The sequence below is a fragment of the Ruditapes philippinarum genome, unplaced genomic scaffold, assembly GCF_026571515.1.
Source record: "Ruditapes philippinarum isolate M1 unplaced genomic scaffold, ASM2657151v2 ctg3804_1_1_1_1, whole genome shotgun sequence".
In the NCBI taxonomy this organism is placed as follows: Eukaryota; Metazoa; Mollusca; class Bivalvia; order Venerida; family Veneridae; genus Ruditapes; species Ruditapes philippinarum.
The window spans coordinates 28,035-52,080 of NW_026864107.1; the positions used below are offsets into that span (position 1 = coordinate 28,035).

At 32.8% G+C, this 24,046-nt stretch overlaps 1 protein-coding gene across 1 annotated transcript in view; it reads left to right on the forward strand.

The window, feature by feature from the left end:
- The window catches only part of LOC132724442 (uncharacterized), a gene marked incomplete at its 3' end in the record, with an annotated part of 56,311 nt that overhangs the window by 11,913 nt on the left and 20,352 nt on the right, over nucleotides 1–24,046 (forward strand). Inside the window, 13 exon segments of the mRNA XM_060709303.1 lie at nucleotides 615–701; nucleotides 3,071–3,109; nucleotides 3,941–4,028; nucleotides 6,701–6,814; nucleotides 7,942–8,017; nucleotides 11,486–11,571; nucleotides 12,581–12,686; nucleotides 15,556–15,593; nucleotides 15,951–16,017; nucleotides 16,918–17,036; nucleotides 20,464–20,554; nucleotides 21,961–22,067; nucleotides 23,764–23,862. Of these exon segments, the coding sequence (XP_060565286.1) occupies nucleotides 615–701; nucleotides 3,071–3,109; nucleotides 3,941–4,028; nucleotides 6,701–6,814; nucleotides 7,942–8,017; nucleotides 11,486–11,571; nucleotides 12,581–12,686; nucleotides 15,556–15,593; nucleotides 15,951–16,017; nucleotides 16,918–17,036; nucleotides 20,464–20,554; nucleotides 21,961–22,067; nucleotides 23,764–23,862 (1,117 nt within the window).

Genomic DNA, 24,046 nt, shown 5'->3' on the forward strand with positions numbered 1-24,046 from the left:
CGTAATATTTTATTTTAAAGCAGCATGCCTCCATATTCATGGTATTTTTCATGAAAATTCTAAAATTGTTTTTAAAGGTAAAATATTGTTATGTGACCAAGAAAATAATTACCATATTGCAAACAGTACTTACAATCCACTAAAATTACTATAAAGCGGTCAAAATATGCATACAAAACCCTTACTGCATTAGTAACGCAGTAGAAATATGGTGCAAAATTACTGCAAAATCATTCATTAATCACATAACATGTAAATTATAATGTTTATCTTAGACCTTTTTACTTTCCTTAAATTCTGAATACATTTTTCTCCAGTTTGATTTCCTTGAAATTTTTTCACCCGTCTGGAGGCATGCCTCTTTAAGCATTAAAGAAATTCATAATGATAATATTTATTGAAAAGGAGCATAATCATGTGATCAAATATATGGTTAATAAATATATTGTGCATTTATTATAAAATGTGCATATAAAATTTATATGTATATTTATCAAGTCATTTTGATTCCATTTTATACAGTTTGTAAAATTTGTCAGATATATGTGTTCAGAGAATTAATTTACATGCTGTTCTGATTTATGATGTTGTCACAATTTTTCTTTATTATTCAGTCAAATTTTGGAGCACATGCGCAAAGCAAAATTTGTAGTTAATGAATACATATACAGACATTTGATCAAAGGAAATTTTTTGGCAGGGTAAGTAAATATATTAATTTGTTTATAATTTAATTCAATGTTTTTAGATGATGTATGATAAACTTATTAGTTGTCTATAAGGAGAAGTTCCCTCTAAATATTGAGACTTTGATAGATTTTATGTTCAGGGTCAAAAATCTGGAATGAAATACCAATCAGCATATGCTCTGCACAATCACTTCAAAACTTTAAACATAAATACATAGAAAATTGGAAAAAGACTAATCAAATTTAAAATTATAAGAAAATCACTGCTCTAGTTGAAATATTGTAATTGTCAAAGATTATTTGTAATTTTGAAATGCCTTGTTTCACTGTATATTTTTTGTGCACTTTATATAATTAGTATCACTATTTTCTTTTTGCAATATCAACATAATTATGTTAATGTTTCTGCATAATATTTCGTGTTATTCACAACTGTATGATTGTAAATATGTACATTTTATGAGGCCCACAGGGTATATGCCTTTGTTGCGACTGTGTAGCCTCTTTAAATAAAGACTTTATTATTATTATGATGTCTTTTACATGTTTCTATGTAGGTTTGGAGGGAAATGAGGTCTCCCTCCACAAGCTAACATTAACTGTGTTGATGTATATATCTTAGTGTTGGACATTATTTTTTTGTCCAATAGGATGGCAGTATTTGAAATGAATGATAGAATCTTGACAGATTTACTTCGGTAAATCGGCAAACTGTAAATCAGTCTATTAAGTTGACTATTTATTAAAATAATTTCATACAGTAAGCCAGTTAATAGTTATTAGTACGTATTTACAAAATTAAATTGGTTGTACTGTGACCAATTTCAATTTGTTAATATGTACTACTAAACTTTAACCTATACTTAACCCTTTCGCTGCCAGAGGGTTATTTATTTATTGATCACCTATTTGCCAGAAGGTTTTCTAAGAAATTAATATATTATTAATAAATATAATTATTATTATTTGTTATTAGTATTATAATAATTATATATGTTTCCAAATCTGCAGATTATAATAATTATTGTCGATGGTATAATTATCTATATATTTATTATTAACCAGGTTTTCTGAATGAAAAAACTGGTTATAAGATTGAGGTATGTGTGCGGGCAGACGGCCGGACGGGCGGGTGGGCGTATGTAAACAATTACTTCTGTGCGCTACTCCTCCTACATTTCTAAACAGATTTTGACCAAACTTTTACAGAAGCTTTGTCATCAAGTGCCCTGGCGCATATTGTTGGGGTTTTGTGATCGGATAATATTTGACCTAATTATGGCCCTTTGTTTTTTTTTCCTTATATAGAATATATAGTGAACAATTTCATCTGTGAGCAACTCCTCATACATTTCTCAACGGAATTTGACCAAACTTTCACATAGGCTTTGTCATGAAGTGCCTTGGGGTATATTGTCAGGGTTTTGTGATTGTATAATATTTGACCTAATTATGACCCTTTGTTTTTTTCCTTATACAGATTATTTTAGTGAACAATTTTTACCATGCGCAACTTCTCCTACATTTCTCAACGGGTTTTGACCAAGCTTTCACAGAAGCTTTGTTATCAAGTGCCCTGGCGCACATTATCGTAGTTTTGTGATTGGATAATATTTGACCTAATTATGACCCTTTGTTTTAATTTCCTTATACAGAATATACAGTGACAAAATTCTTCTGTGCTGAACACCTACATTTCTCAACGGATTTTGTTCAAACTTTCACAGAAGCTTTGTCATCCAGTGCCCTGGCGCATATTGTCGGGGTTTTTGTGATTGGATAATTTTTTTACCTAATTATGGCCCTTTGTTTTTTTTTCTTATATAGATATAGTGAACACTTCTTCTGTGGCAATGCCTCCTACATTATTCATGTTTTACATTGTTTGTTGCTTGTATTTCAAATACAACATATTTGTCTACAATGGTGATAATTGAAAACCTGGTTTCGTGGCATTGCCATGTTTCTTGTTATTATTATTATAATTATTATTATAATTATTATTAATATGACAGAAAAGGCAAAAGCCATATGCCGTCCCTATGGCAGTGAAAGGGTTAAAGAACATCACAAAATTAAAGATCACTAAAATTACTTGAAAATAATAATAAAAAAAGAAAATAAGTACTTAATGTAAATGAACACTTGATAAATAAATATATACTATTTTGATGACTAAGAAATTACCTCAGATCTTTTATTTTAATAAAGATGATCAACAAGAATAATTTGGCCTTGAGCCAATTCATATTCATTCTTCATGTACATTTTTCTTATTTTGCATCTTGTTGACTGCACTGTCATTTCAATATGGAAATACTTTTTGTATGAATCGAAAAGACTACTTTTTGACAACAATTAAACTACTTTCTTTTTTATAGGAATGGAGAGACTGCTATGAAACTTTTTGACAGCTGCAAGTAGGTTCAATTTGTGTTATTATGTTGTAATAAAGTAACTTTACAAACACAAAGTAAGGTTGGTGGGTTGGTCCTTAGACCAAACTATTTCCCATCATATAGCTTAACAATGCCTGGCCTAAGAATTTTCAACTTGGTATAGGGATTGGTCATACCCTACTGTTTTTTGGGTCACTAGGTCAAAGGACAAGATCAAATTGACCTTTTATATCAAAATGGTTTCGGACCAATTACTCGATAAACCATGGACCCTTTGCCCTCAAACTTCACAGGTGCATTGGTTTTGGCAAATAGATCACCCCTTTTGAGTTTGGGGTACCACTGTTTAATTTGCCATCATCAGGCAACACATGATCACTGATTGCTCTTGTTTACTTAAATTGTTCAGAAAAATTAGTTATTGATAGGTGTTTCCTTAACAGACACGTCTTAAGCCTGTATGTGGTGCCCTTGTTAGCTTGACTAGTTGCCGTTGCACTTTGGTTAAGTTTCTGCATGTAGATTGATATCTTTAAAACTACAAAAGGGAATATATTGAAACTAAATTGGAATTGAATTAAAAATTAGAATTTAATGTGATTCTTAGCCTGCTTTGAATTAAAAGCATTTAAATGCTATTTATTTTTAGGTAATTTTAAACAATATAAACTATTCTTGAGTGAGCAAATTATATGAATTTTTGCACTAAGTAATTGGTATAGACCTACATCAAATGGAACAAATTAAAAAAGAAAAATTCAGTCACATGATGTCAAAAAATCACAGTGGAATCCCTTTACAACTGCATGTGCATAGATAGAATGGCCGTTGATGATAATATTTACTTTGCAGAGATTTGGGATTTGCACAAGACTCAAAAATGTATGAAACTGTGATCACAGGATATGCCATGCTTGGAGATTTAGATGGAGTGAAGGAGGTACCGTAAATATTTATATGTACAATTTTGTTTCGGTTTAAAAACAAATTGAAGCTCTTTTTAGCTCACCTGTCACAAAGTGACAGGGTGAGCTTTTGTGATCGCTTTTCGTCCGGCGTCCGTCCGGCGTCTGTCCGTAAACTTTTACTTTAAATGACATCTCCTCATAAACCACTAAGCCAATTTCATCCGAACTTCACAGGAATGTTCCTTTGGTGGTCACCTTTAAAAATTGTTCAAAGAATTTAATTCCATGCAGAACTCTGGTTGCCATGGCAACCGAAAGAAAAATCTTTAAATATCTTCCTTTAAACAACCATAAGAGCTATAGCTTAGATATTTGGTATGAAACATCTTCTAGTGAGTGTCTACCAAGTTTGTTCAAATAAAAGCCCTGGGGTCAAAATTGGCCCCGCCCCAGGGGGTTATTGATTTTCCCTATATGCATATGGTAAAACCTTAAAAAATCTTCTTTTAAAGAACCCAAAGAGCTAGAGCTAAGATATTTGGCATGAAACATCTTCTAGTGAGTGTCTACCAAGTTTGTTCAAATAAAAGCCCTGGGGTCAAAATTGGCCCCGCCCAGGGGGGTCATTGATTTTCCCTATATGCATATAGTAAAAACTTAAAAAATCTTCTTTTAAAGAACCGTAAGAGCTAGAGCTTAGATATTAAGCATGAAACATCTTCTAGTGAATGTCTACCAAGTTTGTTCAAATAAAAGCCCTGGGGTCAAAATTGGCCCCGCCCCAGGGGGTCATTGATTTTCCCTATATGCATATAGTAAAAACTTAAAAATCTTCTTTTAAAGAACCATAAGAACTAGAGCTTAGATATTTGGCATGAAACATCTTCTAGTGAATGTCTACCAAGTTTGTTCAAATAAAAGCCCTTGGGTCAAAATTGACCCTGCCCCAGGGGGTCATAGATTTTCCCTATATGCATATAGTAAAAACTTAAAAAAATCTTCTTTTAAAGAACCCAAAGAGCTAGAGCTAAGATATTTAGCATGAAACATCTTCTAATGAGTGTCTACCAAGTTTGTTCAAATAAAAGCCCTGGGGTCAAAATTGGCCCCGCCCGGGGGGGGGGGGGTCATTGATTTTCCTTATATGTGTATAGCAAAAACTTAAAAATCTTCTTTGGAAAAACCCAAATAGCTAGAGTTTAGATATTAAGCATGAAACATCTTTAAGTTAAGTTAATATCTACAAAGTTTGTTAAAATAAACGCCCGGGGGTCAAAACTGGCCCTGCCCCAGGGGTGACATTGTTTTTAACTATATGTGTATAGTAAAAACTTTAAAAATCTTCTTTTAAAAATGCCAATGAGCTAGAACTTAGATGTTTAGCATGAAACATCTTCTTATGGGTGTCTACCAAGTCTGTTCAAATAAACAAATAAAAGCCCTTGGGTAAAAATTGGCCCGGGGGTGGGGGGCCTATATACAGGTGAGCGACCTCAGGGCCATCATGGCCCTCTTGTTGCAATTGGGGGTTGGAATTGAAATTTGGCTTTCTATCCATTGCTAATGGGTAATGTTACAGAGAAAATGTAAACATAATATAAACAATTAAATATTCTTAAAGTTCAAGCTATTCAGGTTTGTAGTATCCTTGAAAAGAATCACATTTTAGCTGCAGTACATAAACAGCTTTTAATATTAAGAATATTAGAGTAGTAAGCATTCACCATAGGTGTCATTTAATATAAATTTTAATTATGGCTTTTCAAGTTTTTTTGTTGATGTCAGATTTTATTGTAATGTGACTGTATCACTTTCATAGCTTTTTATGAATGATCACAGACTTCCTGAAATTTTGAAAAGAATGCGAGACAGACGGTCCAATGGGCCCGGGATTTTGGTTCGACCGACAAAAATTCTGTCAGACTGACATAACAATTCAAGGTTAATAAAGCAACATTTCCTTTAACATAAAACATTGTACAAATCAACTCAATCTCTGGTAAACAGTATTTGTTTATCAAAGTTACACTTCTCATTTAGTGCTTAAGGATGTTGACTTCAAACCACTTGCCCCTTACCACTGTGGGTTCGATTTCCAGACATGGAATTTTGATTCTTTCAGGTGAGGAAGCTGTCCAGCTAGCTTACGGAATGTCAGTGGTTCTACTCGGGGGGCCCGTTTATGCCTGAAATAATGCACGGAAGGGCACCTGAGTTCTTCATCCACCAGTAAAGCTAGAACATTGCAATATTACTATACTGTGTCGGTGTGATGTCAAACCCAATCAAACAAACAAACAAAACTTCTCATTGATTTTATTGTCTCTTAATATTGTCAGACTTTTTGAATTGTCAGTCTGACAGTTTTGAGGAAGTTTGATGATCATTTGGTGGTGATATACTAACAAGCTAAAAAGGATATTTATTCAGTGAACGAGTGTAAAAAAGAAATAAACTTGACATCTAATGTCAGTAACCATGATATTTTGGCTTAGGTTCATGTTAGTGATCTTGGGCCCTCAGACCTTCTTATACTTTGTTTTTGTATCTGTGTATATATTCAGTAATACTGAACTTTGTATTTATGTTTCAGTATTTTTGTTTAAATATATATTTAAGAATACTAACCTTTGTAATTATGTTTTAGTTACAAACTTAAAAAGTTTGATGGAGTAAGTAAAAAGTTTGTATTTGTATTATTCAGATGCTGGATAGAGCAAAAACCGACATGGTCCTTCTGCCCAATTTAACAGGTACAGTTCTACAAGCTTTGGTACAAGATATAGGCAAACCAAGGCACCAAGAAATCATTGATTATGTAAGAATTTATAGCTATTTAAAACTTCACAAGATTGGGTATTTCAAATTTTTAGCCTCAATATTTTACCAAATGGGAAATGGGTAAAGACTGAACAAGATAACTTGCAAGTGCTTAAAGTAAAAAAATCTTCAAATCACATGTTAATCACTTGGGTAGATTTTAATGATATTAATTTTATTTAGTTTATAACCCTTTAATAGCTGGATAGATTTTAAGGAAATTTGGGAAGAGCTGTCCTTGTAAGTTGAAATTGCTTTTTCTGTTTGGACAAGAAAGTGTCTCCAAAGCCAAGAATAAACACATTTTCTTCTGATCTGCACCACAGATTTTAATTGGAATGATTCTTTTTAGGAATGCTCCTTTATAGGAATGATCCTATATAAGAATATGGACCTTTATAGGAATGATATGATCCTTTATAGGAATGATATGATCCTTTATAGGAATGATCCTATATAAGAAAATGATCCTTTATTGGAATGATCCATTATAAGAAAATGATCCTTTATTGGAATGATCCTATTTAAGAAAATGATCCTTTATAGGAATGATCCTATATAAGAAAATGATCCTTTATTGGAATGATCCATTATAGGAATGATCCTTTATAAGAAAAATGATCCTTTATTGGAATGATCCTATATAAGAAAATGATCCTTTATAGGAATGATCCTTTAAAGAAAATATCCTTTATTGGAATGATCCATTATAGGAATGATCCTTTATAGGAATATGAATCTTGATAGGAATTATCCTATATAAGAATATGATCCTTTATAGGAATGATCCTTTATAAGAATAGTCCTTGATGGTACTGTGAAAAAATAGTTCTAGTGTTTTTATACACTGTTTAAATGGATTGAGATGGTACAAACTTTAAAATGCAAATACTTCTATATGACATCTTAATCACTTGTCCATATGAAAAACAATAGGGCAATAATCCTTTTTGGGTCAATTACAAAAATAATTAAAATTGTTCTTTTCTGCTGAACAAGATGGCCCCTAGAACTATATATAGATTTTTTTTTTTACTGACATATCTTAAATTTTGGACAGATTTTGATAAAACTTGATTGTTCTCGTAAAAGTTATTAATTCAATAAATATGCTCTCTATTTCAGTTTACATCAGAAATACCAGAGTCTGGAAAGTGGGAACATACCATAGTAAAAACAATAAAGTTACTTATGGAGAGTGGTAATTACAGTTACTATTATAACATTTGAATGTAGGGCTTTTTTTTCCTTCTATAGCAGGAGCCAGTATAGGGCTTCTTCCCCAAAGAAAAATTCTCTAAAATCATGCAGTTTTCCCAAAAAATTGAATTTACATCAAGTTTTTCCTTCCCCTTTGCAAATATATCGTGTAATTTTTCCCTAAAATTAAGGGCAGGGCTGCTTCCCCAACCTGTGAAAAAAAGCCCTGGAATGCCGGCATGATAAAACAACTGTTAATGTCCTTCAAGTATGTTAACATTGTCATTGATGTTAAAAAATAGAGAAAAAAAAAAGAAGTAAAAAATTACCCTTGAAATGTTACAGATAAATACGAATAGGTAACAATAAGAACATTTCAAAAGTTTTTTATTTACTTTGAGTGTTTTAGAATTGAATGTTGATTAAAATTAAAGTAAGTGACATTAAGGGTAATTTTCTCATCTTGATCATTAATGAGCCGCGTCACGACAAAACCAACATAATGGGTTTGCGACCAGCATGGATCCAGACCAGCCTGCGCATCCTCGCAGTCTGATCGGGATCCATGCTGTTCGCTTACAGACCCTATAACAAGTAAAGAAACAGATAGCGAACAGCATGGATCCTGATCAGACTGCGCGAATGGATCCATGCTGGTCGCAAACCCATTATGTTGGTTTTGTCGGGACGCGGCTCATTTTATGTTTACTCTTTTAGTTAGTAATAGAAATGAGTATTATACTATTTGTTTTAGTTTATTTGTATTTGTAATTTTCAAGGAAAGACATTGTAGCTTATAGAAAAATTAAGTTAGGTGCTTCAATACCATTTAACCCTTTCACTGCCATAGGGGCGGCTTATGCCGTCCCTGTTATTTTCGGCGTATTTGCCATATAATGGACGGCTTAGCCATTTCTATAATAATAATAGTAATAATAATAAATTAATAATAATAATAATAATAAAAATTTAAAGAAAATTATACCATCGACAATAATTAATATTATACTCACAGATTTGGAAACATATATAATCATTATTATACTAATAACAAATAATATTTATATTAATTGATAATGTAGTAATTTCTTAGAAAACCGTCTGGCAAATAGGTGATCAATAAAACAATAACCCTCTGGCAGCAAAAGGGTTAAAATATGATTAAGCTTACAAGTCTTGTATTGTTTTAAACTGGAGGGGACTATAAGGCTACTGTGTGCCTGACAGCCATCAAGCTGACTAATCAGAAATCTGGATCTAGAAATAACCTAAGAAATGTTTAATGATAGCTAGATGAAATTTGATATGTGAATATACCTTAGTGTTATAACTTGTCAACTCCTATTAAATTCAGAAGGTCTTAACTTGTAACTGCACTAAGGTGACAATATATGAGCCGCGTCACATCAAAACCAACATAATGGTTTTGCGACCAGAATGGATCCAGACCAGCCTGCGCATCTGCGCAGTCTGATCAGGATCCATGCTGTTCGCTTACCAACTCTATTACAAGTAGAGAAACTGATAGCGAACAGCATGGATCCTGATCAGACTGCACGGATGCGCAGGTTGGTCTGGATCCATGCTGGTCGCAAACCCATTATGTTGGTTTTGTCATGGCACGGCTCATAATTATGGTTATTGTCAAGCCTGATGTTATTGAGTCTATATAATTACTGGTCTTTTAGCAAGTTGTTTCAGTACCCATACTGGACCTCTCTTAAAGCTTAACCTGCTGAAATTGTGTAATGAACTTCTGTGCTTTGCATTTGGAACGGTCCATTCTATGTTTAAAGGATTTCAATTTCAAAATACACATATGAAGTTGCTAACAGCACAGAGCCTTGTCAGACTGCATGGAATTGTAAGGCTAGCCTGGCTACTACTGATGGCAAAGGCTGATCACTTGTGTTTCCAGTTGAAAATTATTGGTAATTTCAGTCTAGAATAGCAAGGATTCAACAGAGCAACAGATAAGCTTTAAAAGTGAATTGGGTATTACTCCATCATTTCCTTTGGAATTGGGTATTGGCTCCATTTAATTGGGTATTCCAAAACTCGATACCCTATGATTTCAAGATCAATTGGGTATTCAATTATGAAGATATGAATTTTATGGTTTCAATATCAATAAAATTAAGTTTAGATATGATCATATCTTAACTGTTTTAAAAAGAAAATAGGGTTAACAATTTACTAGAACTTTTCACAATTGTTTTATTTTTTATATAAAATGCTCATATTATATTTCATAATATTTTTAACAAGTTCGTTTTCTGACTGATTGCAACTGTTTTGTTTCAAATCATTTTCCCTTTTGTACGACGCCATATTGCTTTTCAAAGCGTCTATTGATACAGCTGGCACCTACTTATTGACGGTCTCCGCAAAATCAACGGTCTCTGCCGGTCTGTAAAGACCGTCAACTTGAGTAGACAAATCGACGGTCTCATGCTTAGTCTGCCGTTGGAGACCGGGTACCGTCGAAGACCGGAGACCGTTGATTAGTTAGCATTGATTCGGGAATATTCAGATATCATACATATCGATATAATTTGTCCAAAACTACGAGTGTACGCAAGATTAATTTTGCGGTGATGAAAATGACAATACGCACAGGTTTTTAAGACAATTGCGTATTTTATTTTTTTTAATGGGTTTTGATACGCATTCTTAAAAAATCTATTGCGTATTTTATCAAATTAATTGCGTAAATACGCAAATACGCACCTTATCTGTTGCTCTGATTCAAACTCAAAAACCGTAATTTTGTAGTCAGATGTTCCCATACCTCTTGGTTTGCCAAGTTGTCTTCTGACGCATGGTCATATCATACCTTTTTCTAATTTTGCATAAACCATACTTCTGATTGATCAAAGAAATTTTACCTGGCTCCTAGTAGAGAACTCTTTGTCATTCTGTCGATCATATTTTTCAAGTGAGTGTGGCAGGTACATCTTCACTCTCTTGTTTGTATGAATAAATTTGGATGGGATGATTGTTATGACAGCATAATTGAGCCGCGTCACGACAAAACCAACATAGTGGGTTTGGGACCAGCATGGATCCAGACCAGCCTGCGCATCCGTGCAGTCTGATCAGGATCCATGCTGTTAGCTTACCAACCCTACAAGTAGTGAAACTGATAGCGAACAGCATGGATCCTGATCAGACTGCGCGGATGCGCAGGCTGGTCTGGATCCATGCTGGTCGCAAACCCATTATGTTGGTTTTGTCGTGACACGGCTCATATGATTCTTATTAAGTTCCCAGTTATGTTGGCAATAAGGCTATGTCAATAAAGATGTATAAAATCCTTGAAATAAGAAAATCATAGCTTAAGATTAGAGTTAAGTTTTGTAATAATGATGTTAAGTTATATACTAGATAAATAGCTTGAGTGATAAAAGGTTTGAATTTTTGTAATTAGAAAAAATGTTATATTGAACATATGTTATATTGTTCGCAGGTCATCATGACTTGGCATTCAACTATTTTTCCAAAGTACCCGGTACATGTAGAGATCTGATCAAGGCAGCACTTAATGTACAATTGGTAAGTTATTGTGTTATAAAGTTGAAACTTTTTAGGATTCTTGTCTTCAGTTTTCATTTTCATCATATATATCAGATGACATACTCTATGAAATTGTTCAGCAAAATTTGTAGAAATTTGATGTTCCTTATATTTATTGTTATTAAAATTCATCAATTACATTCTATCAAAAACTTGCTTGCCATGACAATGGACAGAAATCTTTAAAATTCAGTATCTTTTTGAAATTTTAAAAGGACACCAAAATTGAAGTGACATGTTCAATTTATCTTCTCTTCTCTCTTTGTTAATGTGAGTTGAATTAAATATATATTTTAAAAGATGACTATTTTAATGGAGATTGACCAAAAATTGATAATCAGAAATGTTAAGGGTTAAATATGAAAACTGCCACAAAACCTAGAGATTGCCCCACACTATTTATAAACTGCGTGTAGTCGATACATTCTGAAGGATATTTACTGAAATTTCTGTGTACCATTTGAGCTATTGAATATTCGCTAAAAGTAGAATATGAAATTAGAAACAAATGTGACTGAATTTAAGCTAATTTGGACTTTAATCTCCACTCTTAACACTTAGTCTTTGATGGGCATAATGCCACTTTCAAAAAGCTTTTGAGAAAAAAAGGATAAGAAGAGTTTCTTGGACAAAATGGGCCTTCAAAATAAAAAAAATTGAAACTTTGTTTATTGATATACTTTATGTTAAAATTTGCCCAGTCTTTGTGTTACCTGTAGTGTTTTATTCTTAATTCTTATCTGTAAAATGAGCTGTGTCACGACAAAACCAACATAATGAGTTTGCGACCAGTCTGATCAGGATCGATGCTGTTTGCTTACAAACCCTATAACAAGTAGAGAAACTGATAGCGAACAGCATGGATCCCGATCAGACTGCAGGGATGCGCATGCTGGTCTGGATCCATGCTGGTCTGGATCCATGCTGGTCGCAAACGCACTATGTTGGTTTTGTCATGACACGGCACAAATGTTCTTTTCTCCAATAGGGAACAGCAGATGTAGTCAAATATATAGAAATGATGAAAAGACTTGGTTTGAAGGAAGCATCTTTCTCTTATTACTTCACCACTGCTATCGAGAAATTTCAATATGGTAAGTAGTATTTTTTGTAATATTTCAAAACAAAAGTTGATGAGAAGGGTTAGGGTAATATTACACTAGCTATAAGATGATTTACTTAAGATGTTGATAGGGATTGTGGTAATGTAAATCACATTTTTTGTATAAATGTAATGGATGGAAATAATAGTAAACAAGGTGCTAGTTGTCAGACTGATATTAAACTAACTATGAGATGGTTGTTTTCTCTCCAAGGATTTGTAAAGGAGGGTAAGGAATTAAATAGATGGGTGTCTTATTGAAGATAGGTAACTCACTAGCAGGAAGTTCTTCTTAAGGTGATTTTTATGCCCGTCTGAAGAAGAAGGGTATATTTCTTTGCACAGCAGCCCGTACCACACCTTGTCGGACATCTTGTTCAACCAGTAAGAAAACCCATTGGCCTATATTGATTTTTGAGGTCACTTGGTCAAAGACTAAGGTCATGGGGGCCTGGGCAGCGTTTTACTAACGTACTTACGCCTAAGATATTCGTAAGTTATAACTTACGTCTGATTTTTTACGTAAAAGCGTTTTACTAAAAATTTGCGTAGGTAAGAATTTCGTAAGTTTTTACGTAAAGTTACGCTTAAAATTTGTTGACTTAAAACTTACGTAAGTAAGACTGACATCATCTATGAATAATTGTAGAGCAGGAAAGCGAGAATTTTAGAGACGGATGTGATTGGTAATATATTTTAATGGTGAACGCGGCTCTAGAAAAGTAAAGTCTAAGTAAGGAAAGGCTAATGTAGCTTTACGGACTTTAATTATATTAAGCAAAAAACATATACGAATATGGAAATCGTCCTATCAGCTTAAAGTCTTTTATCTTCTTCTCCAAAAATATACTTTTATTCCATACCGCCCTTAATCGTCGTTGACCTCGACCCCAAGTACATTTTATTATAAATCAATTATTAAGTGTTTTATATTATTTTACTTTCACGAGCTTTTGATGCTGATTTACATCAAAATGTATTGAGAATTTTATAAATGACATATAATATTGACTGAAACTCAGTAAAGTCTTTCATTATAGACTTTTAAATGAAATACATGTATTGAGAAATGTTGATGATTTTCATTTTCCGTATGTTCACTGCTGTGAAGCATATTTTCGTATTTTCACTGCAGTGAAACATATTTTCCATATTTTCACAGGTGTCTTGCTGGGTTTAATTCAGCCAAAATACAAACTGTTAGGGAAAGTCTTTTTAAATGTAAAAAATGTATATAATAAACAGAAAATTCATGTTTTTAATATAAATACAGGATTTATTTTCATCTTTTGGTATGAAAATAGCATATATCACTCGTAGATATCGTCGCCCATGAAATATTTATTTTCATACAAATCGATGAAAATAAATCCTGAATTTATAGTTAAAACTTGAATACCCTCTATATATATGTTCATTAAATAGTATGATTCGCAAATGTACATAAAAATATCTGTTGCAGTTGTTTTTTATTTGCAAATATTCAGATAGCATTACTTCCATAAGAAAAAATCGAGAATATCTTTTGTTTGCATGTAGCGTTTTTGTGTCATCTTTTTTACGCATGTTTTAGCGTAAAATCTTAAAAAATCAAAGGGTTTTCTTTACTTTATAGACATAGAATAAATAAATAAATAAATAGAAACAAAAATATATTTTTATAAATGTGGGTTATGTGAATAAGCTAAATATTTAATATAAAAATATTTTAAAAAATCCACATTTTTACTTGCGGACATTACAGTTTTTTCACTTCTCAGAACAAACAAAAACCCTTTCAATATCTTCCATGATGGATCATATGGGGTTTTCCTTTCTACTCTATAAATGCATTAATTTAAAATCGGGAGAAACCCCTGTGTGTGGCACAATATGAACTTCAAAATAAGAATTGCTCAGCAACATTTATGAGTGTCTGTAGTTACAAGTGTCCGTAGATGACTACGAAATACCAGTTCAGCCTTTTTCAAAAATGTTTGCGGTCATTATAAATATTACTAAAACGCCTCCTTATTGACTAATTCTGTAAACCTTCTTTGAAGAGTTACGCACTGTTTTAACGTAAGTTTAAGAAAAAACTTACGAACGTTTTGTGAAACACACTTACGATTTACGTAAGTTTAAACGTAAGCGTAAAGTTACGAAAATACTTACGAAAAACTTACGCAATGTTAGTAAAACGCTGCCCTGGACTATAAATTGCTTGTTACATCAAATAACTTAAGAGCTGACAAAAGTAAATAACATGTAGAGTAACTAGGTATCGACTGCCAAAAGCTTGTCCGAGCAATTACTAGAGACTGCTTTGACCTACAGTCCTATGATTTGTTGTATGGAGGTTTATAATGACCAATTTATGACCCCTATAGATTTTGAGGTCAGACGATCAGAAGCCTAGGTCATCCTGGCCTTGACCACAAAAATTTTCTCCTAGAAAACATGGGTCTGCAGTTCTAATATTTGGTTGGGTGGTTGTTAATGACAAGTAGATGATCTTGAATGATCCTCATGAGGTCTGATGCTCGAACACCACTGTGTCCATGACAAAAAAAAGCTTGTCCTATCAATAAGTAAAGAGCACTTAGATCTAGAGTCTTAAGATTTGGTGTGAAGGTTAGTCATGATTTGTAGATTACCTGATTGACCTTGAGCACAGCTGAACTGAAGTTTGTATGTAAGCAGAATTTTCATCATTTTTGCCTGTATATACCTGTTCATGAGAGGACATTAATATAAGGATAGTAACAAATCATATTTTTAAATGAAATTCAGTAATATATATATTATATATTTCCACGGATATGTATTGTTTTATACAATAACTAGTTTGTAGGTTCATGTTTACTTGTATTCATTTTCAGAATCAGCAATTGCAATTCTTCCTCATGTAGTAGCTGAGGTAAGTATTCTTTTATAATTGTTGAAATAACTTCCATCTGCTGCTTTTCTCATACAATTTGCACCTATAAATCAAGAATAATCTCCTTACTTATGGATACTATCTAGTTAAGGATAATTCAAAAGGTATGAAATTTGTTTAATACTTACAAAGTAAGGCATCCTTGGTTGCTTGTGATGCAAAAAGAGTAATTTCTATAGGGAACTTAACTTCTTTAATACTTTATAGTTATGATTAACATAAGAAACTGAATTAAGTTATCGTTGTCATTAAATTTTACCAGGACATTGCCTAGGTGACCTATTCGGAACAGTTCTTGTATACTGTGTCTACATGTATAATGCTTATATATTACAGAGATCTATGCGCTCAGAATTCATTTTGCCACTGGTCAGATATCACTGTATAATGAAGAACCCAAAAGGTAAGTGTTATTTGAGCTGCGTCATGACAAAACCAACATAATGGCTTTGCGACCCGCATGGATTCAGACCAGCCTGCGCATCCGCGCAGTCTGATCAGGATCCATGCTGTTCGCTGTCAGTTTCTCTACTTGTAATAGAGTTGGTAAGCGAACAGCATGGATGCTGATCAGACTGTGCAGCTGCGCAGGCTGGTCTGGATCCATGCTGGTCGCAAATGCATTACGTTGGTTTTGTCGTGAGGCGGCTCATTTTCTTTTTTTGCTTCGTGCTTCAATAGATTTTAACACTTGTTCTTCCTACCTTGATTTATTGACTGATGCACATTGAAAAACATTTTACAAATGTGCAGGCCCAGTTAACAATAATCCCCTAAGATATTCTTTTATTATATTTTTTTACATGCTACCAAATGTTTTCAATTTTGAAAATCCTTATTACAAGAATGGCGAATTGGAGGGCATAGTGGGTACCTTATTGGTTATAAAGAGAATGTGTTGTGTAAACGTCTTTCTCCTTGATCTGAAACTTACATGTTTAGGTTTGAATTAAGATGAGTGAGCTCGTCATTTTGCCCATGGGCATATCTTGTTCTTGTTGACACAAAATATTGAACAGCATCATCTTAAAACAGTGATCTTGAATGCTTAATAACATTGACTATCAATGTCATGTTCTTAAAAAAAATAATCACATTTGAAGTAATCATGTTGTTTATTGATGGATCTGGTTTGATCTGAGACAAAACAAAATTTGGGTCTAAATTGTCATATTTTAACAATTAAAATATAACCTTGATTTTTGAATGACTTTCAGCAAGTATAGCATTAAAAGCTAAGCAAAGCCCCCATTTGCTATATCTTTTGTTGATGGTATTGCTATGTTTCTTGTTGTATTTCTAGGAATAGAGGAATTAGTGCCGTTTGTGCAGAACAATGATTATACATCTGTTATAAATTGGCTAGAACCAAATTTAAGACAGTTTGGAAGAAACATAGATGACATTGGAAGGCTTCTAAAGGTATTATTATTATTATTGTGCTTTTTTTTTTAAAGATGCATAAGATGCCAAGGTTTTAATAGAAAAAACAACTCAGAAACCATTTTCACCATGTGGTCTACAGTAAATTAATATTTTGCATGAAGCTTGTGATATTTCACAATTATGCTATGAAGTATTTGCTTTTTGCTCTTATCATTTTTAGCTCACCTGTCACAAAGTAACATGGTGAGCTTTTGTGATCGCTTTTCTTCCGGCTTCCGTCCTGCGTACATCTGTTCTTCTGTAATTTTTATGCCACCGCAGCATCTGCGATGCGGTGGCATATAGCGATTCACCTGTGTGTGTGTGCGTGTGTTTGTGTGTGTGTTTGTGTGTGTGTTATATACATTATATAGTGAGTTTAAAAAATCTTCTTGTGAAAAACCACTAGTCCAATTTCAACCAAACTTGGCAGGATTGTTCCTTGGGTGAAGGGCTTCCAAAGTTGTTCAAAGAATTTCATTCCATGCAGAAATCTGGTTGCCATGGCAACCAAAAGGAATTATAAGAATAAATTTAAAAAATCTTCTTGTAAAGACCCAAAAGGCCTAGAGCTTAGATATTTTGCATAAGGCATTGTCTGGTAGACCTCTAACAAGATTGTTCAAATTATAGCCCTGGGGTCAAAATTGGCCCCGCCCCGAGGGTCATTGATTTTCACTATGTACATATAGTAAAAACTTAAAATACCTTCTTGTAAAAACCCAAAAGGCCTAGAGCTTAGATATTTTGCATAAGGCATCTTCTGGTAGACCCTTACCAAGATTGTTCAAATTATAGCCCTTGGGTCAAAATCGGCCCCGCCCCGGGGTCATTAATTTTCACTATATGTACATATAGTAAAAATTTAAAACACCTTGTAAAGGCCTAGAGCTTATATATTTTGCGTAGGGCATTGTCTGGTAGACCTCTACCCAGATTGTTCAAATTATAGCCCTGGGGTCAAAATCGGCCCCGCCCCGGGGGTCATTGGTTTTCCTTATATGTATATAGTAAAAACTTCAAAAAAAATTCTTCTAGCAATTGACAAATGCTAGAGGTTAGATATTTTGCATGAAACATTGTGTAGTAAACCTCTAGCAAGATTGTTCAAATTATAGCCCTGGGGTCAAAATTGCCCCTGCCCTTGGGGTCATTGATTTCAATATATACATATAGTAAAAAATAAATAAATCTTATTGTCTGAAGGTACAAGGCTTAGAGCTTTAATATTTGTTAAATTATATCATCTGAAGGTACTCTACAAAAAGTTATTCAAATTTTGCCTCTTGTGTCAAAATTAGCCCGCCCCCTGGTGGCCATAGGTTTTCCTTATATGTATATAGTACAAACTTAAAAAATCATCTTCTCTAAATTTACAAAGGCTAGACTTAAGATATTTTGCATGAAACATTGTGTAGTGAACCTCTGGCAAGATTGTTTAAATTATAGCCCTGGGGTCAAAATTGGTTCCGCCCCGGGGGTCATTGATTTTCATTATGTACATATAGTGAAAAAAATAAAAAAATAGTTTTGTCTGAAGGTACAAGGCATAGAGCTTTGATGTTTGAGATATAATATCATTTATAGGTCCTCTACCAAAGTTGTTCAAAATTTTCCCCTGGTGTCAAAATTGGCCCTGCCCGGGGGCAGTGATTCTCATTATGTACACATAGTAAAAACAGAAAATAAAACAAATGTTTTCTGAATGGGAGAAAGCTATAGCTTAGATATTTGACTTGAAATGTTGTTAGGTGGACCTGTATCAAATTTTTTTTGAATTAAACCCTTGGGTCAAAATTATGCCTTGCCCAAGGGGACAGTGACCTACTTTCTTGTCCTTTGATGTACAGCAATTACATTTTGACCATGTGCACAGTTTTAGTTGTAAAATTGAATTTTGATATCAGGTGACCTAGATTTTGATGATGTGACCTACTTTCTTGTCCTTTGGTGTACAGCTTTGAAATTTGAACCATGCGGTGGCATAGCATTTTTCTCAAATGCAATCTTGTTTACTTTTAACGACATCTCCTCATAAACAGCTCAGTCAATTTCATCCAAACTTCACAGGAATGTTGCTTTGGTAGTCAACTTTAAAGATTGTTCAAAGAATTTAATTCCAATCAGAGCTCCGGTTGCCATTGCAACCGGAAGAAAAAACTTAAAATATATTCTTTTAGAAAACAGAAAGAGCTAGAGCTTAAATATTTAGCATGAAACATCATCTAGTAAGTGTCTACAAAGTTTGATCAAATAAATTCCCTTGGGTTAAAATTGGCCCCGCCCCAAAGAGGCATTGATTTTCCTTATTTGATCTAACAACAAGAGGTCCATCATGGCCCTGAAATGGCTCACCTGTATATAAGCCCCTGGGCCATGGCCAATTTTAAACCAGGGGCTTTTATTTGAACAAACTTGGTAGACACACATTAGAAGATGTTTCATGATAAATATCTAAGCTCTAGCTCTTTGAGGTTTTTATAAGAAGATTTATTAAGTTTTTAGTAAGTATCTACCTCAAACTTCAAATACATATTCTTTATCATCAACCAGATCTTATGTGACAAGGTTCATAACTCTTGAAACAATATTTTCATATTTATCTCCTTTTGAACTTGTAATTTTGTTGAAGAAATATTATAACTTCTTTATTTTAAGGTATCTTCTTCAAATGTATATTTCTTATCATTACACACATGTTGTGTGACAAGGTCCATAACTCTAGTGTGACTTTTTCCAGAATTTTTCCACCTTGAACTTGGATTTTTTTTTAACAACTATAAATTCTTGTCATAAGAAGAAATATATTTACATAATAATTGTTTTGTCTTTTTAACTGCGCCAAGTATTTAATTAGTCGAGCTTCGCTGTCTCCTGTGACAGCTCTTGTTAGTGGTTACATCACATGTTTAATGGTTATGTCACATGTCTAGATATAGAATGTCAACAATGATTTTATTGCATAATAACACACACTTTCAGTCCTTCTATGTTCAATAGGGAAAAATGCAGGTTGTCTTAGAAAAATAAATGATAAACAGGAAATGATGTCAGCGTCACATGACATCAATAGAAGCAACTTCAAAACATCACAACAGAGTTCAGCCTGAAAATCATAGACAGGATCAATTTGATGTATAATGCTAGTGAAGAAAGCAGTTTTAGTGCAAATCTTAAGTAAAAACACCAATAAAACTGACTAAGATAAATACAAAATACTTTTTAGAAATTGACAGACATTAAAACAGAACTTTGGATTTCATTCCATTAGGTGATGGAAGTATCCAAGTGATATATCTAGGAAGTCTCTTAAAAGTCTTTTCCAAGGATGTGTTACTTTAAATATCATTAAGAATAAAAGAAAAATTCTGGATAGTATGGCCTTGGGTATTTAAAGTTTAGTATGTTTTCCTTTTCTTTACAGAACTCTTCAAATTTTAATGAAGGACAAATAAATGCATTAATGATTTATATGAAGAAAAGGGGTATCAACTGGAAAGAATCGGCCGAATATGGTAACTTTTATGTTCTTATTTCAATTGCCAACAACTGATTTTTACACTTTAGCTCATACAACCTTTAATGAATGATGTTCTTTTTATATGTCAAAGGTAGTTTTATTATTTTTGGGTAGAGTTAGAGGTCAGTAGGGTCAAGGTCACTGATTCTTAACTTATATATTTACATTTTCTGCTCATATAGCCTTCATTTATTTGCTAAAACATTTCATATTTTGTAGCCACATACCTTGTATTGGTATCCTGTATTTTAAGTTGTACCTATGAGTCACTTGAACCACGTTAAAGGTCAATGATGTTTAAAATAGATTTTTACACACCCAGAAATACATTGACTCAAGTTTTGCCTCATTTTTGATTTAGAATTTCAGTTATGTTTTTGGTAGTTTCAAACTGTTTTTCTTATATGATGTGTGTAATCTGTTAAATTTGTACGCCATTCAAAAATTGTCTCTAGAGCTAATTATTCAACGCATTCAACTTTAAATGACATCTCTTAATTTGATAAGCAGATTTTAAATAGATTTAGAAATACCTGTTTTGCGTTGTATCATGTCCTGATAAGATAGTTTAGGTAAATTATTATACTTATAGTAAATAGAGGATATTGAATGAGTGCAATTTCAATACTGCATTTATTGAATGAGTTGAATAAAAAAATGTACTATCAGAGCCTCTGGCAAGCTTAATATTATTTTATTGAACGAGTTCAGTTAATTTAGTAATAAATGTATACGAATGTAATATTCTATGCTTCACATACCCAAAATGAAGACTGTTTAATGCAAAAAAAGAAAAAAAAAGAATAAGTTTTCATTGACATATCTGTAGTGTAATGCTATTCATTAAGCATGTCTTTATGCTGTGTTTGTATAACAAAAATTTTGCACATCCAGGGAATACCATTTTTACGGAGTCGCAAAAGCGGCATGGGTATTTGATAAAAAGTCATTAAGTTTAATCTTGCAAATCCAGCAATTATGATTGCTGCAGCATTGTTGTTGTTGAAATTGTTGCTGTGCAAAAACATTAATGTAGTCCAGTTTTCAAAATATTTTTGAAGTTATCAACATTAAACTTGGATTACTTGCTTACCATGGCAAGGTGCAGTTTTTTTACAAGGGGCATAATTCTGAATATATTTGGAGTAATACACCTTTATAACTTAGAATTTTTAATAGATGAGCATTAATACTGCATGTGGTGTTGTTTTCTCTTTTCTTTTTAAACATGAGATCTCTCCAATTTGCAATTTATATGATAAATTGTCCTACATAATATCATGTTACAGACCCTTCTGTTAATTAGAAAAGATATGGTTCAAAAGTAGTTCTTACATAAAGAGATGAATAGATCTTGTGTTTATTTGGCATGAATTACATATATTTTGCTTGTTTTTGCAGTTAGGTCCTGTGAACTGGTTGAAGATATCAATGATGGTATGTACTGGTTATTGACGCCACTAATGACAACAGAATTAAGAGAAGAGAACTGGCGGGATATCGCAGAGGTAACCTCTTTTATTACGTAAAATCATTTGTAAATTATTGTTTACATTTATCGTGATAACTGTCCCATCTTGGGAACTGGTAGAGAAACTTGAAACTGTGCACATCAAAGCAATGCCACATTACAACTGTCTGTATGAAAATCAAACTAACATTGACCTTGACTTTTAAATGACCTTGACATTAAAGGTGAAATTATTAAATTTTCACTATTTTTTTTTTGGCTATGATTGGCAGTAAAACTTTATTTGTATATGGAAATTATTAATTCCTGGACAAACATGACATATCAATGCAAAATAAAAAAAGTTTCTGACAGTTAAGTTTGACATATTTGTGCCTGATTTTTAACTTAGAAAATATCACAAAAATGTGTACCAAAATGGATAAAGCTTAGTTATTAAGTAGTGAATTGTCTGTATACTTGGACACAACAATCCTTGAGGATAGACATTCAAGTTGATGAGACTTTCATAAATGACCTTGGCTTTCAATTCTGTCCATCTGTCCGTCCACAAAACTGGATGCTGTGATATCATAAAAGTATTGAAAATATTTTTATGAAACTTGAAATATGGGTAGATGTCAGTCTGGAGATTATGCACATCCCTTTATTTTCTTCCTATGTTGAAAAATTTTGTTGCTATGACTAGGGCTGTAACGAATGTCTAAACTGTCGGTACATCACGAATCTGTCATGAATTTCGGACTCGAATATTCGCATGCCTTTGTATCGCCAGATTCACATTTTTTTGTTATCGTAACTAAAAGAGAAATTCTGATATATGTTTTGCCTTCAATCCTATATTATTTAGCTTATAAAACATACCTTTTTAAAATAATCAGCGTATTTTCATAGCGTATCCAAAAAGTGTTACATATCCGAAAATAAACATCTATGTTAAAGCTAGCAACAAGAAGTTTCGCTCTCATTAACTTCAACACAAGGAAATTACCGAAAAATTAATCAATTGTAAAGTTTATTTGTAGGGTTACGTTAATAAATACAATGAATATTTAATTCTACTTATTGAACTGCATTTAAAAAAGTACATGTATTGATACGATGACATAAAACTTAAACTTTAATGTAATGTTTTAGATATTTTCTAGTTAGTTATTATTTTAAAACTGTTCTTGTTTGAGTTCAGCGAGACATTTTTACCTGTTCTATTTAACCTGATCTTTTTGTACAACATGTTAATATATATATTTAAAATAAAACTAAAATAAAAATCTAATTGTTCGTATTCTAGGAATATTTTTTTGAGTACTACTTAAATGTTCACTTTTAAAGAAGTATGATACCAAAGTTTCCCTTGTAAATAAGTTCTGCTATATATTTGAATGGCTGGATGATAAAGTCTTATGTAAGATGATAGTTTGACATGAAACATTTAAACTATTTAATAATTCAGTGGAGTATCACAAACTAGTTTGCGTATTGCTCCTCTGTATCGTGAATCGTATCGTATCGCCTCTACCCTGACAATACACAGCCCTAGCTATGACAACTAATAGACTCCTAACTCCCAAAACCGTGATTTATAAAATAATTTTTTTTTTTTTTTTTGCTGCTGAATAGATTTAGTTATGGCAAGTACAACAGGTCCTCAGGTGAGCAACTTTAGGGTCAATGATCCACTGGTTTGCTATGTTTCAATTACAGAATTTTCAAAATTTTTTTTTCATTTTTAGGTTGCCTGTCGTATGAAGAAGAACGACACGACCAGCTTTCTTTGGAATGTACAAAAAGTTGCAGATCTTAAGGAACTGAAAGATTATGTTCTGGAAAAGGTAAATATAAAATACATTTTATTTCTAAGATGAAAAAAAAATAAGTTAGAAAAGAACGATGTAAAGGAATAAACATCAGTCCTTACAAATGTATAAGACTAAATAGAGAATAATAAGCAGTCAACTGCAAATTCTTAAAATTCTCTTAAATATAGCAATGTTTTGGCTGAACAGCCTTTTTCAG